At 47.1% G+C, this 14,515-nt stretch overlaps 1 protein-coding gene across 9 annotated transcripts in view; it reads left to right on the forward strand.

Annotated features, from left to right (window-relative positions):
• Window positions 1-14,515, forward strand: part of LOC124486930 (adhesion G protein-coupled receptor L3-like) — a 175,589-nt gene that overhangs the window by 140,511 nt on the left and 20,563 nt on the right. For all 9 annotated transcript variants that reach the window (XM_047048808.1, XM_047048815.1, XM_047048806.1 and 6 more), the window contains 2 exons: window positions 8,525-8,734; window positions 11,654-11,874. In XM_047048808.1, coding sequence (XP_046904764.1) covers window positions 8,525-8,734; window positions 11,654-11,874 — 431 coding nt within the window. The remainder of the gene's footprint in view (window positions 1-8,524; window positions 8,735-11,653; window positions 11,875-14,515) is intronic.

The raw sequence follows: 14,515 nt of genomic DNA on the forward strand, positions 1-14,515 counted from the left end.
GCACGTACATACACGTGCACACAGACACACACACAAATCCGACGGAACCCCCGTGGGCTGAAGGGTGGCTCACCCCTAGCGAGCAGGAGTCACTGTGTGTCACTCAGCTGTTTGGCTCTGGGGTGCAGTCTGGGTGTCTTCAGCTGAGCCCTGCATGCAGAGGGATGGGGAAGAATGGAGTCTTTGGAAAGAAGGGCGGGGGAGGAAAAGGAGGGAGAGAGAAAGGGCAGCTTTGTTCAATTATTGGAACCCCCCAAGAAGCTGGTGATGTTGCTTTCGGGGGCAAAGTGGACTGTAGTTCCAAAGTGGAAAATGAAGGCGGTTCCTTCTTTCTTCCCTTTGAAGTGACTATTTGCACTCTTTCTTCAGAATAAAAGCAGCCTGTTTTTAAGTTTGCGTCTGCGGCGTGTGTTCGCAAGCGTTTTCTTTTCTGTGTGACATAATGCCTTCAGGCGCTCTGTACGGGAGCCAGCGAGCTGGGGTCGAGGTGGCCCTATGTTTGGTCTCCATGGTAACCAAAAATACCCTTGTCCGATTTCTCTGCATCGTTAGCTAGAAGCCGTTGCCCTGTCAGCTAGAGATATTTGTTCTTGTTTATATCTGGGGACAGTGGCAACAGGGTAAAATATGGAGAGTGAGAGAGAGAGTGAGAGAGAGCAAGAGAGAGCGAGAGAGAGCGAGAGAGAGCGAGAGAGCGAAAGAGAGAGAGAGAGAGAAATAAAAAGGCTGTAATAACCACCTCATTCATACTCTGATAATTGATTGTTCCAACCCTCATTACCGCTTTCACCACCATGAGAATTCAGTGTCCTTTATTTGGGCTGATGGACGGCTTGGTCTACTTGAAGCTAGAGTTTACAATGTTTCTTTTCTTGTGTCAGAGCTAATTGACCCTTCGTGTATTCTACTCTACCTCTCTCTCTCTCTCTCTCTCTCTCTCTCTCTCTCTCTCTCGCTGTCTCTCGCTCCCTCTGCTTTTGTTAAATTGTCTTCTGTGATTAATGATACAATGTTTAGCCTCGTAAACTCAGAGCTAATAATCTGTGCTATCCCATTATCTGCAGTACGCTTAGAGGTAACACTGTACATAAACGAAACATGAACTCTGAGTAGCCTATTCTAGTTGACTTCTAGCGCAGATTCTGAAGTGACTAAACATCTTATTAGCGAGTGTCGAACCGCGAAGTGTCGTGTTCTTAACACAGACTGAAGCGGCTCTCACATATGCACCTTGCGGTATGTTTCTGACACATTTGCTGAGAGGAGCACCAAAGAGCCAGGTGAACTTCTAACCTTCAAAGTTTCTAATAGACGTCAAATGAGTTGAGTTCGCTAACAAGGTAACTTTCAAGAAGAGGTGCCCTCCTCGCCTATCCTCTCCACTGCCCACTCATGCTCTGATATACAGTGCCCTCCAAAAGTATTGGAACAGTGAGGCCAATTCCTTTATTTTTGCTGTAGACTGAAAACATTTGGGCTTGACATCAAACGATGAATGTGAAACCAGAGATCAACGTTTCAGCTTTTATTTCCAGGTATTTACATCAGGATCTGATGCACAAATTAGAAAATATCACCTTTTTGTTCGAACCCACCCATTTGTCACGTGAGCAAAAGTATTGGAACATGTGACTGACAGGTGTGTTTTGTTGCCCAGGTGTGTCCTATTACATACATTATTCAATCAATAAATACCACTGAATGTCTACACTCAGGTTCAGATTGGGTAAGATAGGTTTTGTCTATGCAGACTGTATTCAGAGGTGAAAACAACATGAAAACCAGAGCGCTGTCTTTGGGTGAAAAACAAGCAATTGTGAGTCTTAGAGAAGATGGAAAATCAATCAGAGCCATTGCAGAAACATTGGCCATAGCCAGTACAACCATTTGGAATGTCCTGAAGAAGAAGAAAACTACTGGTGTACTAAGTAACAGACGTCGAACAGGTAGACCAAGGAAAACATCAGCAGTTGATGACAGAAACATTGTGAGAGCTGTAAAGAAAGACCCTAAAACAACTGTTAGTGAGATCAGCAACAACCTCCAGATGGCAGGAGTGAAGGTATCACTATCTACTGTTCGCAGAAGACTTCATGAACAAAAGTACAAGGGCTACACCAGAAGATGCAAACCACTCATTAGCAAGAAGAATAGGAAGGCCAGGCTGGAATTTGCCAAAAAGTACAGAGATGAACCTCAAAAATTCTGGGACAAAGTTTTATGGACTGATGAGACAAAGATTAACTTTTACCAAAGTGATGGAAAGGCTAAAGTTTGGAGAAAGAAAGGAACTGCTCATGATCCCAAACACACAAGCTCATCTGTGAAACACGGTGGAGGTAATGTCATGGCTTGGGCTTGCATGGCTTCTTCTGGGACGGGCTCATTAATCTTCATTGAGGATGTAACACATGATGGCAGCAGCAAAATGAACTCGGAAGTCTACAGAAACATTTTGTCTGCCAATTTAAGGAAAGATGCAACCAAACTGATTGGCAGAGCCTTCATCATGCAGCAAGATAACGACCCAAAACACACTGCCAAAACAACAAAGGAGTTCATCAGGGGCAAGAAATGGAAGGTATTAGACTGGCCAAGTCAATCTCCAGACTAAAACCCTATAGAGCATGCATTTTACCTGCTTAAGAGGAGACTGAAGGGAGGAACCCCACAAAACAAACAACAACTGAAAGAGGCTGCAGTGAAAGCCTGGGAAAGCATCAAAAAGGAAGAATGCAAAAGTTTGGTGACGTCAATGGGTCACAGACTTGCTGCAGTTATTGAAAGCAAAGGATTTGCAACTAAATATTAAGTCTTATTCACTTAAATATGTTTTAAGTATATCTGTTCCAATACTTTTGATCACATGACAAATGGGTGGATTCAAACAAAATGTGATATTTTCTTAGTTGTGCATCAGATCCTGATGTAAATACCTGGAAATAAAAGCTGAAACGTTGATCTCTGGTCTCACGTTCATTATTTGATGTCAAGCCCAAATGTTTTCAGTCTACAGCAAAAATAAAGGAATTCGCCTCACTGTTCCAATACTTTTGGAGGGCACTGTAGGCCTGCCACATAAATACTTTGAACTTCATGCGTGTGGATATCGCACTCAGCTCTATGGAGGAATAATCAGTCTCCGCAAACACCAATTCTCAGTGGGTTTAATTATGTTGCAAGTCAATTATAACCTTTCTGAACTTCTAATGTCAAAATCTTTGATCTGTGCCAAAGGAGAGAAAAGATGCAAGTTATTCAAAATATAACTGTAGTCCATAGGCTAGAGTGCTGTAACGTGCTGCAATATTGCACAGTTGTTGGCCCAAGTAGATGAGGTAAATTGATGTTGTTTGGTTTTCTCCGTTTCTTTTCTTCTCACATGCTAGCATTCATACTTAGCATATGGTTTCATCACCTCAAGCTGTTGGGTTGTGCAGGTTCTCCGGCTCGCTCAGCGTAGAAGAGAGATGCGTTCTCTACCACTTTGTTCTCAGGACAGCACGTGGGCTCATCTGTTAGTAGTCCTGGAGGACTTTATCTCAGATCATTCCGCACACACACACACACAAACAGACACAGATGCCGCACACTCATGCTCCTCTCTCCTGTCAAGGATCCGTCAACAACAGAGAAAGATGCATCTGTCACCGGGACGTTTGTAGGGGATTTGAGTTCTGTCAGGCTCGTCTGTCTCAACTCTCCTGCCTTTTGTGAGCTAACTTGAGCTAGCTCGATCACGGAGAGAATGTGGCTTTTGTCAACCCTCGATGCTCGTGCTGGGAAAAGTGTGGCTGACGACCCACGCAAACGAGTCGCAGCAAACATGGAGGAACTCCAGGTGCGTGCTAGTCAGAGACCAGGTGGAGTTTGGTGTCTCCCACAAAGAATAGCTAACATGTTTTCCAGACGGAAGGAGAGAGGTCTCTTAATCTATTTGCACTTTGCATTTGCATCTGCTGCACTTTTTGACATAATGTCACTTCAGTCTCTTTTAGTCTAACTTTGGAATGCCAACGTTTTAACCTGTAGTTATGTCAGAGTGGAACTTGGAGGTTTTTCAGAGTGGATTTATCCTAGCTCTCAGGTAAGGCTAGGGATTATGAATAGAGTTTGTGGATTACCCAAAGCATGTCAATACAGGTGGACGGCATTACCCAGTGTTGACTGGTACACGATGTAGACATGATGTCAGCTTGCTGAGGTTGTCACTTTTGAGATCTCTCTTTGTTGCAGTCTGAACAAAAGGATTTGATGTATAAACCTAACCTGATAAAATTAAATAAAATAAAAACCTTAAGACTCTAACCCAAAGTATTCAAGGATACCATGGATCAATACTTGGCAAGGGATACTTAAAACATTGCATTTCACACCATCTCACCCACCCAAGGCAGGACTGTGTGAACCATCTTATTAAACCATCCCCTTCAAATTTAAGCCGCACTTTTGCCAAGATGTCCTTAAGGGGGTTGTGAAGGTAATGTTTAAATGGCGGCCAATGCACTATCCAGCTAAGAAAGATAGACCTGCCCTTCTTCAGACTACGGGCCATTACTTAGGTGCTGTGTGTGTGTATGTACGTGTGTGTGCCTACATGAGGGAGAGAGAGAAAGAGAGAGAGACAGAGAGAGAGAGGAAAAGAGAGAGGAAAAAAGACAGAGAGACAGAGAGACAGAGAGAGAGGGAGAGAGAGAGTGAGAGTGAGAGAGAGAGACAGAGACAGACAGAGAGAGAGAGAGAGAGAGAGAGAGAGAGAGAGAGAGAGAGAGAGAGAGAGAGAGAGAGAGAGAGAGAAAGAGAGTGTTTGCCCCGGGGTAATATTGAACCCCCTGTCAGCTCCTCCCGTCCCTGTGGACCAGCAGGTATAAATCAATGATGCTCTTTGTGGCTGATGGAAGGTGAGATGCATGGAGGCCATACATCAGCCCCTTGAAGGGACGTCTTACACACACAGACACTGCGATCGCTTGGCCTGACAAGTTCAGGACCACTGTCAATTGCAAATTGTAGTCCTCTCTAGGATGGTATGCATCACATGTCGCTTCAAATTAAATTGGAAGAACCAGCTAGAGCTAGGAAGGGATAGAAAAATGTAATGCGGATAAAAGTTTGTGATGTCAGTTACTCACTGGAAATCACTAGGTAAGAACACATATATTTTTAGCTTAGATATATTCCCCTCTGGAAGGCCACACAAGCGGCCAGCACAGGCATTATATCACAGTTATGGTACAGCAAAGCAGACCATCCCATGAATCCGTTAGCTCGATGCACTGGATGTAAACTCCCATCATGCACCTGGGCGTTCCCCAGCCAGCCCCTTTAAAGGAGATGACTGGGCGGCGGCCTCTGATTCACGATCATCCCGGACGCTGTTCCTCCCTGTAGCGGTCATAAAGAAGCCCCCTGGAGATGGGTGACACGCCCGGCGACAGAGGTTGGATTGGCCTCCTGCTCTGGGCAGTTGTTTTAGATATAATTGAATGAAATCCTCTCTCTTGTTTTTTTGGTGTTATTTTTTCCTTCTCTTTTTATCTCTCCGTCTTTCTCTATCTATAAATGGAGTTAAGACCCAAAACGTTCCTGTCATTGTATGACGTAATTTAAGGCACAGAGAATAAAGACAACTTTTGTATCCATCGATATGACGGCATCGCTTTTAAAATGACCTTCCCTTTTGGTTTATTTTTTAACGTGTTTTTTCTTTTCTCGCTCACATGACACCTAAAACACAGGTGTGACGCTAACACAATCAAATCAAGAAAACCAGGTGTATTTGAGAGGTGAGAACCCCGGAGGCCGGCGTGTGCGAGACCTCACCCCTAGCAAGTGATACAGAGAGCAGTTGTCAGGTAAACACCCGGGTGTCTCTCTGCTTGACAACCAGGAAGCTCTCCTCCTCTGGGTTCCGCGCCGAACGGTTGGCGAGACGGCCTCCTGAGGCCTCCGCCTTGTAAGACGCGAGAAACCCGTTAGCGAAATAAAGAAACGTGAGAGATTGGAAGGCAGAGTGTGCATCATCAATCCCCTCCTCTCCTCATCCTTTTACACTTTTTTCCTTTTTGCCACATGACTCCTTTCCCACCACCTTCTCCAGACCCAGTCCCCTGACTGAAGGTGAGACTGGGATGGATAGAGCCTGCAGTCTTTGAGCAGCCACCTCATAGAACTACCGGAGGGCCCTTTCAGAACACCCACCATCTGCCACCCCTCTCCCCCCCCCCCCCCCCCCCCCCCCCCCCCCCCCCCCCCCCCCCCCCCCCCACTGCATGATACCTTTATAGCTCAGTCAAGCTGAAACGCTGGCGCCCCTGCATACACACAACACACACGTACCCATGCACACATTGATCACATGACACACACACACACATTGCCTGCTCATAACTACTCCCCGCTTACACTCGCACACACACACACACAAACGCACACTGCTGCCGCTTAACACCGCACCGAGCCAGCCCCCTCATGTATACACAATGGCTCATCAGGCAGCCAAATCAAAAGAGCTCCTCTCCCCAGACTCCGCCAGCAAGTCAACTGTTATCGTACAGCGCGGCCCCTTAATGATGAGCATCTGCTCCCCCTCGCTGCTAGCGTTAGCCGCGCCGTTCGCCGCGCCGTTCACCCTCTGCTCTGCTCTGCCGTCATCCGTTTCACCACAGTAACGCGGAAAAGCCTGCTTCAAAAGCTCCCCTCACACCCCCTGCCCCCGTGCACGGAGAACACTGCTGACTGCGCTGAAAATCTGATGTAAAGCAGTGCTTGTTTGGTGAAAAGAGATACGCTAGGCTTTTGCTAGGCTTTTTTTTTCTTTCCTCAGAGTAAGCAAACATTTTCTTATGTGGGCCACAGTAAGGGGTGGATATTTGGTTCAACCGCTATAGCACAGCATTTAGTATCAGCTTCAGTTACAAAGACTGTCCATATACGACTCCTACCACAATTCATATTAGCATTTCACTGTAGGCATTCGACCTGACACCCTTATCCGGTGTGACACTAGCAAAATCAAATCTTGTGAAGATTCTAGTGCTTATCTTGAGGGTTATCCGCACAGAATACAGTCAGGAATGTCGACAGAGGAGGGTCTTGTCATATCTTTTGAAGTCTTTACCTGTGCAATCTTCATTAGCATTCCCGCTAAGTAGTCTGGCAGAATCGGTTAGTTCTACCCAGATGGTCTTACAATCCCTTCAGGGACAGCTGTCAGTTTGAAGACGATGTACACCTTTTTCTTTCAAATCTCCTTACTTAAACACTCCTCCTGTTTTAAGTCAAAGCCCGCTGGAGTGAAAAAGAGGCCAATTCCGTGGGGAAATTAGAAAGCGTCCAAAGCTGACCAAAGTGTTTGGGCCCTGTAATTATGTTGTGTTAATAAATCATGATGTCTCTTTTTTCACACTATATCTCTCTCTGTGATGCTTAATTGCCATGTTTGCCACATTTCAAAGACATGTTTTCTTCAGGACATGTCACTTTTGCCTTTCTACACAACCTAATCTGAACAAGTGCAGTTTTTGATTCTTTTTTTTTTCAGGTGGAAAAAAGACAAGTCAGGTAGTTTGGCTGATTAGAAGCGATCAGCGAAGTCAGTTAAATGACAAATCTGTTTAGTAATATAGGGGTTTACGAAGACACAGGGACACATTGCACAGGCACTGATGCAAACAAATCTCCTTGACAGCACTTTGGGATTTTTGCAACTAGGCCTGCTGTTAGAAAGCTAGCCCTGTCAGGATCCGCAACCTAAGCATGTGTAAGTACGGTCTCCAGAGCCCACTGATTGGCTTGCTTTAATATCAGCTCCTTGACCCTGTGTGTTATTTTTAAACATACCACTCGGAGATACAGTATTTCCAACAGCTTGTGTGTGTGTGTGTGCAGTCAGACATGTTTGGATGTGACAAGGTTATGTTGTTGCAGGTCAGCTAGGCGTGACTCCTCAGCGGATAGTTTGGCTTGCCTGCAGTCTGCTTTAGAGGCGTTAGTCGATTGGTCTTTTGTAATGGCCGCCTTCACACCACCACTGCACAGCCCTGCCATTTCAGGCTGTGTTGCTCCTCGCTGCCACTTTGAAGTAGCACTCGCTGCACTCGGCTTTACGACTTGATGTTAATTGTATTTCACTGTAGTGTTAGTGAGTCACCGCTTCCTTATCTCCGATAAAGCCACATATTTATAGTCAGCAGGACCCTTTTTAGTGCTGTGAACTAGCCACTGTTCCAAATTACTCATTTGCTAAGAGAACTTGATCTATGTCAACAATGGAGTTGATTTGGTAAAATACTCACTTTGCGAGCCGAATGGATTGACCGTCCTGTTGCTTTTATGAAGGGGTGTGACGGTATCCAACAGTCTCCACAGTAGTTAGTGATCCTCTACTGCTGTAGCTAAGCCTTGTTGTCCCCCTATCAAATGTATCACGTCGAGCTTACCAAGCGACTGTCACTCGTCAGCACTGAACGCCAGTCTGGTGTGCACAGCCCTAACCAGTCACCATCTCTCCTGTCCATGTCAGAACACAGACCCGGTCCACGACCTGCTGCTGGACGTCATCACCTGGGTGGGTATCCTGCTCTCCCTCGTCTGCCTGCTCATCAGCCTCTTCACCTTCTGCTTCTTCCGGGGCCTCCAGAGCGACCGCAACACCATCCACAAGAACCTCTGCATCAGCCTCTTCATCGCCGAGTCGCTCTTCCTGGTGGGCATCAACCGCGCCGACCAGCCGGTAGGTTTACGGCCGCTGTTTTTTAGTTGTGTGTGTGTGATCTTTTTATTTCTGAAAATATAAAGAACATATTTTTATATGAGATGTGTCAGGTGAACAAAGTTGGTGATATGACCGTAAAGAGGTACTGGATGACCTTTAAACGGTTGGATAACTTCCATCCTCTCAAAGTCATTTCTGAGCCAAAGTACGAAAAGCTTGTGGGCAGGCTACCGGGTATTGCATTAGAGGGTATGGGGAACTGGGGTAGTCTCAATGTACATAGCGATGTAGCCTTTGAATAAAGGGACAACACTACCCTCAGGAGTGCCCAGCCCGACGCTATCAACACAAAGAAGAAGCCAGTGTGCTGGGAACCGTAGGCGTGAATTCCCCACATGAGATGCAGATGCACAATTAATCTTCAGGAGGGGGGGGGGGAGGTGGAGGGGAACCCATGACAAACGGACGGCATGTACAAACGTACGAGTTCTTAACTTAGCAATTCAAGCCCCCGGGTTCCAGCGTGAAGACCCCGAAGGAGGTGCGTGTTCCCGCCATCCTCCTGAAGAAGTCGGCCGGCATTGGCGCCGTGTGAAACAAAAGGGCGTCAAAGTTCTCCCCTCCGCGTTCAGCCCAGCAGGGACGTGAGAGATTTGGATTTGCTGGAGTTGCACACTGTGAATTGACATGACTATGAACTTAGTCCTATTGTGAGAGTGTGAAAAAAAATCCAATGGAGTTTAGCCTGAAGTTAAAACTGCCGTAGTTTAAAAATCAAGAACGAGTGGATTGGCAACTGGCGTGGTGTCAGCTCTGTCGGCCGACAAGGTCCTCTGATCGTTCAAGGCAAACACACCCCAAGTACCAGAGGAGGCCTGAGCTTAGAATTTTGAAAAAAAAAATGCTTTCATCAAATCATCTGTATTTTGACCACAACACTGTTCCCTCTTGTCCTCCACATCCTCCTACCGCTCTATAATCTTATCAGTTAAATAGTTTTATTCAGCCATGGGGACTCGAAGCAGGACTGTTGTCTCGCTCCTCGCGTTTAGCATTCACAAGACGCAGTCGTGCTCCGGCTCTCATCTCCTGACGGCCAGGAACACTCGAGAAAGTGATTCGGCACTTCGGCGGAGCGGTGCATCTCAAGTGATCTTCTCTTCAGATGTCTGCTTGACCATCTGCATGTCTGAAGGGCAAACCCTCTAATGTCTAACAATGCACACGTGCAGATGCATCTCAAGGTTGCTATACATTCGCAGGCCCTTCTGGAAAAGACCGCGCATGTTTGGAAGCTCTGATTGTAGGTTACCAGAGGAACTGTGGTCCGCAGTAGCCAATTCACAAGATGAGACCATTAACATGTTGCGGTTCAATTGAGTGGACATTGAACGGAGCCTCTGATAGGATATTGCTCATACAACATGCACTGAGTGGTTCCTGTTAATAGTGTGTTAGCTCAGCTGAGGTTGTGATGTATTGTTTGCAGGTTGTTGTGACTGTACTGATGTAGCCTAAAAGCCATTACAACCTGTGAGCTAATCGTCCCATGCTGTGTCTCTGCACCCTCCCCTGCTTTTTCCGAAACAAACAGCGCTCAAGCTTGTGCCCACACACACACACACACACACACACACACACACACAGAAACAGAAAACACACCGACACAGCCACAAACACACGAAAAACCACACCCTCACTCGCACTGAAACCACTCCCTTTGATCCCCACACTGCAGACAGCACACTGCCCTCCCCGTCCACCTCCCTGCCCCGGCCCCCGGCCCCCCGGCCCCCGGCCCCCCGGCCAGACATCCAGCCTGGTGCAGTGTAGTGCAGCGGACTGATCTCTACACATAGCGGATCATCTGGATTAGCAGATCAATAAGATCACCCCTCCTTAATGGGCATGGTTTGGGCTGGGTGTGTCACTAAAGAGCTCAGAGACTGGTACAGGTGGAGTCATGCCTCCAGGCTGCTCGTTACCAGCATTTAGAGAGAGTGTGTGTGTGTAAGAGGTGAGCGAGAGAGAGAGAGAGAGAGAGAGGGAGAGAGAGGGAGAGAGAGGGAGAGAGAGGGAGGGAGAGAGAGGGAGGGAGAGGGAAAGGGAGGGAGGGAGATAAAAAGGCAAATGGGAGAATTAGAGGATGCAGTATTGACCAAAGCCAAAGATGCCTTTATCTGTGCTTATGGGCAAATCTGATCACACACGCACGCACACCACACCCATATTCAATGAAAACCCCATTGCACAGACGTATTTGAGTTTTTAGGTTGAGTTGTGCTCTAGCCGTTGATAAGAGGTGATGGCTTTCATTCATTAGGTACTTAATAGATCACCTGCTGTTCATGGCCAACCAACCAACCTACTGGCAATGAATGAAATCAATTTGACTTTAAGTGATTCAGTAAACAAGACAGCAACTACTGCATGACCAATTGTGCCAATACATTGATCAGTGTCAGTATCTAACATTACAGTGTATTTGTGTGTGTACAATATGTACTGTATATTGTGTATCATATAAATATATATACATGTGTGTGTGTTTGTGTGTAAACAACTGTGTACACTATATTATTGACCTCAATTGTTTGTTTTACATGTTGACCGGGTGTACCCTGCCTAGTGTGACTGAGAGGGATCGTATGTAATTCAAATACATGTCTGATTTTGCGTGTGGCATAACAGCAGCAGTTGCACACAAACATCCTCTGATGATTTCTCTCTCTCTTCCTCTCCCCTACCCCCCCACCCCCCCAAAATCCTACGTCCGCTCATTCCCCCCCCCCCCCCCCCCCTCCACCCCCCCCTCCCTCGCTTCGTCCACCCTCACCCTCTTCCTTCGTATCTCATCCCCCCTCGCTCCCTCTCTCCAACCACCACCACCCCCCTTGCTCCCCCCCCCCCCCCCCCCCCCCCCCCCCCCCCCCACAGATCGCCTGTGCGGTGTTCGCCGCCCTGCTCCACTTCTTCTTCCTGGCGGCGTTCACCTGGATGTTCCTGGAGGGCGTGCAGCTCTACATCCTGCTGGTGGAGGTGTTCGAGAGCGAGCACTCGCGCCGCCGCTACTTCTACCTGGTGGGCTACGGCGTGCCCTCCCTGATCGTGGCCGTGTCGGCCGCCGTCGACTACCGGAGCTACGGCACCGACCGAGTGTGAGTGTTCCCGCGAAACGCCGCCAAACATGCTTTACGTGTCAAGAACGGCGTTTTGGTTTTTATCTCACAGCGATGACTATATGAAGATAGATGTTCACAAAAGTCCACCACTAAGACCGGGTTGGAGTTAAGACTGTCGTTCATCCACGAAAGTGTGATCTATGTTTGTTTTACGATGTATCCAATATGGAGGTTATATTGTCAGCAGACATGCCCGCTGGGAGGGTAGTTTCTGTAGCGTCTGGTCGACACTGTGACATTCTGTTCCGCCATTCTGCTTGTTTACATGGATTCTAAAATAGACAAGTAATTTACAATACTGGGATTGTTACTATAATGATGTCTCAGGGTGAATGATCTACAGTGACCTGCCCCGAACAAATCTATAGGTCAGAGAAATTCCCCTATATATATATATATATATATATATACATTTGTAAATAGTCTGCCAGGTTTTTGTAGGTAGTTTTATTTTCAGTTGAGCGATTTCGGTCAATGGTCAGACACAAGATATTGCATATCTATTCGAACGCTGATTCTGGCTTGGCAGATGTTCACGGTGGTTGGCAGTCCATCAGCATCTTTGGTGGTGGTCCAATACCCACCGTTCATGATGACTCTACTCCCAAGCTCCCAAGCTGTGTTTGTGCAGAACTCACATTGTTCTGACAGTGAACGATGGCAAGTACAGCGAGGTTTCGCTCAGTGCATGAATGTCGAGACGTTATGGTATACACTCCGTCATGCGTCCTGCTCCCAAATGACTGTGAAGACTCAGAGTGGAGGAAGAGAGGGAGAGATTTGTGAGGGACAAATCACTAGTCAGAGAAAGACCGGATGAGAGAGAAAGAGAGATAATAAAAAGAGGGAAAAGAGATAAGAGAAGAGAAAGCATTCCAGGAGAGAGAATGAAAGAAGAGAATGCTGGAGAGACAGAGGAGAAAGAAAAGATGCTTAAGAAGGCAGAGAGAGAGAGAAAGAGAGAGAGAGATAGAGAGAGAGAGAGAGAGAGATAGAGAGAAAGAGAGAGAGAGATAGAGAGAGAGAGAGACAGTAATCTTTTTTACATTCCTTTGTTTCTCACAGCAGATATTCCAGAGATTGTTCCCATTGCTCCAGCGCCGTCCTCTGAAATATGAACCCAGACTCTCTCATAATAATGCCATGCAGCCCTCCCACCCCACCCCAAACCCTCCCTCCCTCCCCCTCTCCTCTCTGGGTAAATCTGTACCCAATATGGGGATAATGAAAACCAGCATCAGCAGTTTGCTTCCGAGATGTTTATCATACATGTCACATATGCGAGCAGTCGCACACAGGCAATAACACACACACACACAACTGCACACGCACAAACACAGAAGTGTGCATACGCATGCAGGGTGCAGACACACAAACGCGCGCACACATGCGCGCGTGCGCGCACCCACACACAACAGCCCATTAGAGGGTGCGTTTGGTGATTGCTGGAGTCGTACTTCTTGGTGATGGATGAGAGGATAGTTGCCACTGCCTGAGCCACAGCATCATGTGAATAATTAAAACCCAGTCACCGGTGGAACAATTACACACAGCCGTGAGAGATGGGGGAGGCGACACGGCGTGACACACATGGAGACTAGGGGGAGGTCTCGCACTGTCACTGGGCACAGCCCAAACTGAAGACAAACGGCTTGATCGATAGCATGCAGTGCGCTTTCCTCTTCACCGAGAAGAACACATGTAATGGCCTTATTTTGGGAAGAACAAAATGGCCGCCTCGATTCCGCTTAGTCACAGTATAGGTCAACAGACGGTGAGGAGAATGGAGGACATTGTGTTGTCTTAAAAAAAACCCTGAAGGGTATTTTCAACAGGCATGTGTTTCCATTTTCATCCATGGAGCAAATTATGTTCACAGTGAAATGTGTTTATTTGGTGTTTACGTCACATGAATGAAAAATCTGTTTTGTGGATGTGGGGTTATGTGCAGGGAGATTCCATGAGGCATCTGGTCGTAGCATACAGTACAGGCCATCGGACATTGTTTTATTTTCCCTAGAAAAGTCATAAGGATCTTAACCTATTCATTAGAATCTTTTCATTAGAAATCTGACCTCTTATTGGGCTGTTATGTCTCTAAACCTTTGAACCTTGGTCAAAATGCAGTTTTAAAAGCCTTAACATTTGCCATTTCTGTGCTCAATTGCTCTTGACTCGTGGAATGGAACCAACGAGCTGTTCCCAAATACGCAAACCCCACCTATATGACACTGTAGGCAGACTAAATCCAACATTAAGGGGATTGGAAGTTTTTCCTACAGTGTCTCCACCCAGGGTTTCCACAAGCCTCCCTTTTCAGAGCATGTGGCTTATACCTGGGGGGTCCTCGAGCAGAACACAAACACAAAAGCCGTCACTCACGACTCCCTTTGAAACCGCTTCCACCCTGAGCACCTCTCTCCGACGCGTCTCTCTGGAGCTAAGCGCACGCGTGTCACCTCGACGAACGTCAGCTCCGGGAGGCGCAGGTGCTAGACGCCAGGCGTCGGAGAGAGCCGGGGGACGGGGGACGGGGGGAGACAAAAAGCATAGGAGAAGGAGAGAAAGTGCAGTTGTTTTCGATCCTGCGCCGCTCCAACAGAGTGGAAGTGAGCGA

This window comes from Hypomesus transpacificus, chromosome 25, assembly GCF_021917145.1.
Source record: "Hypomesus transpacificus isolate Combined female chromosome 25, fHypTra1, whole genome shotgun sequence".
NCBI classification, from domain to species: Eukaryota; Metazoa; Chordata; class Actinopteri; order Osmeriformes; family Osmeridae; genus Hypomesus; species Hypomesus transpacificus.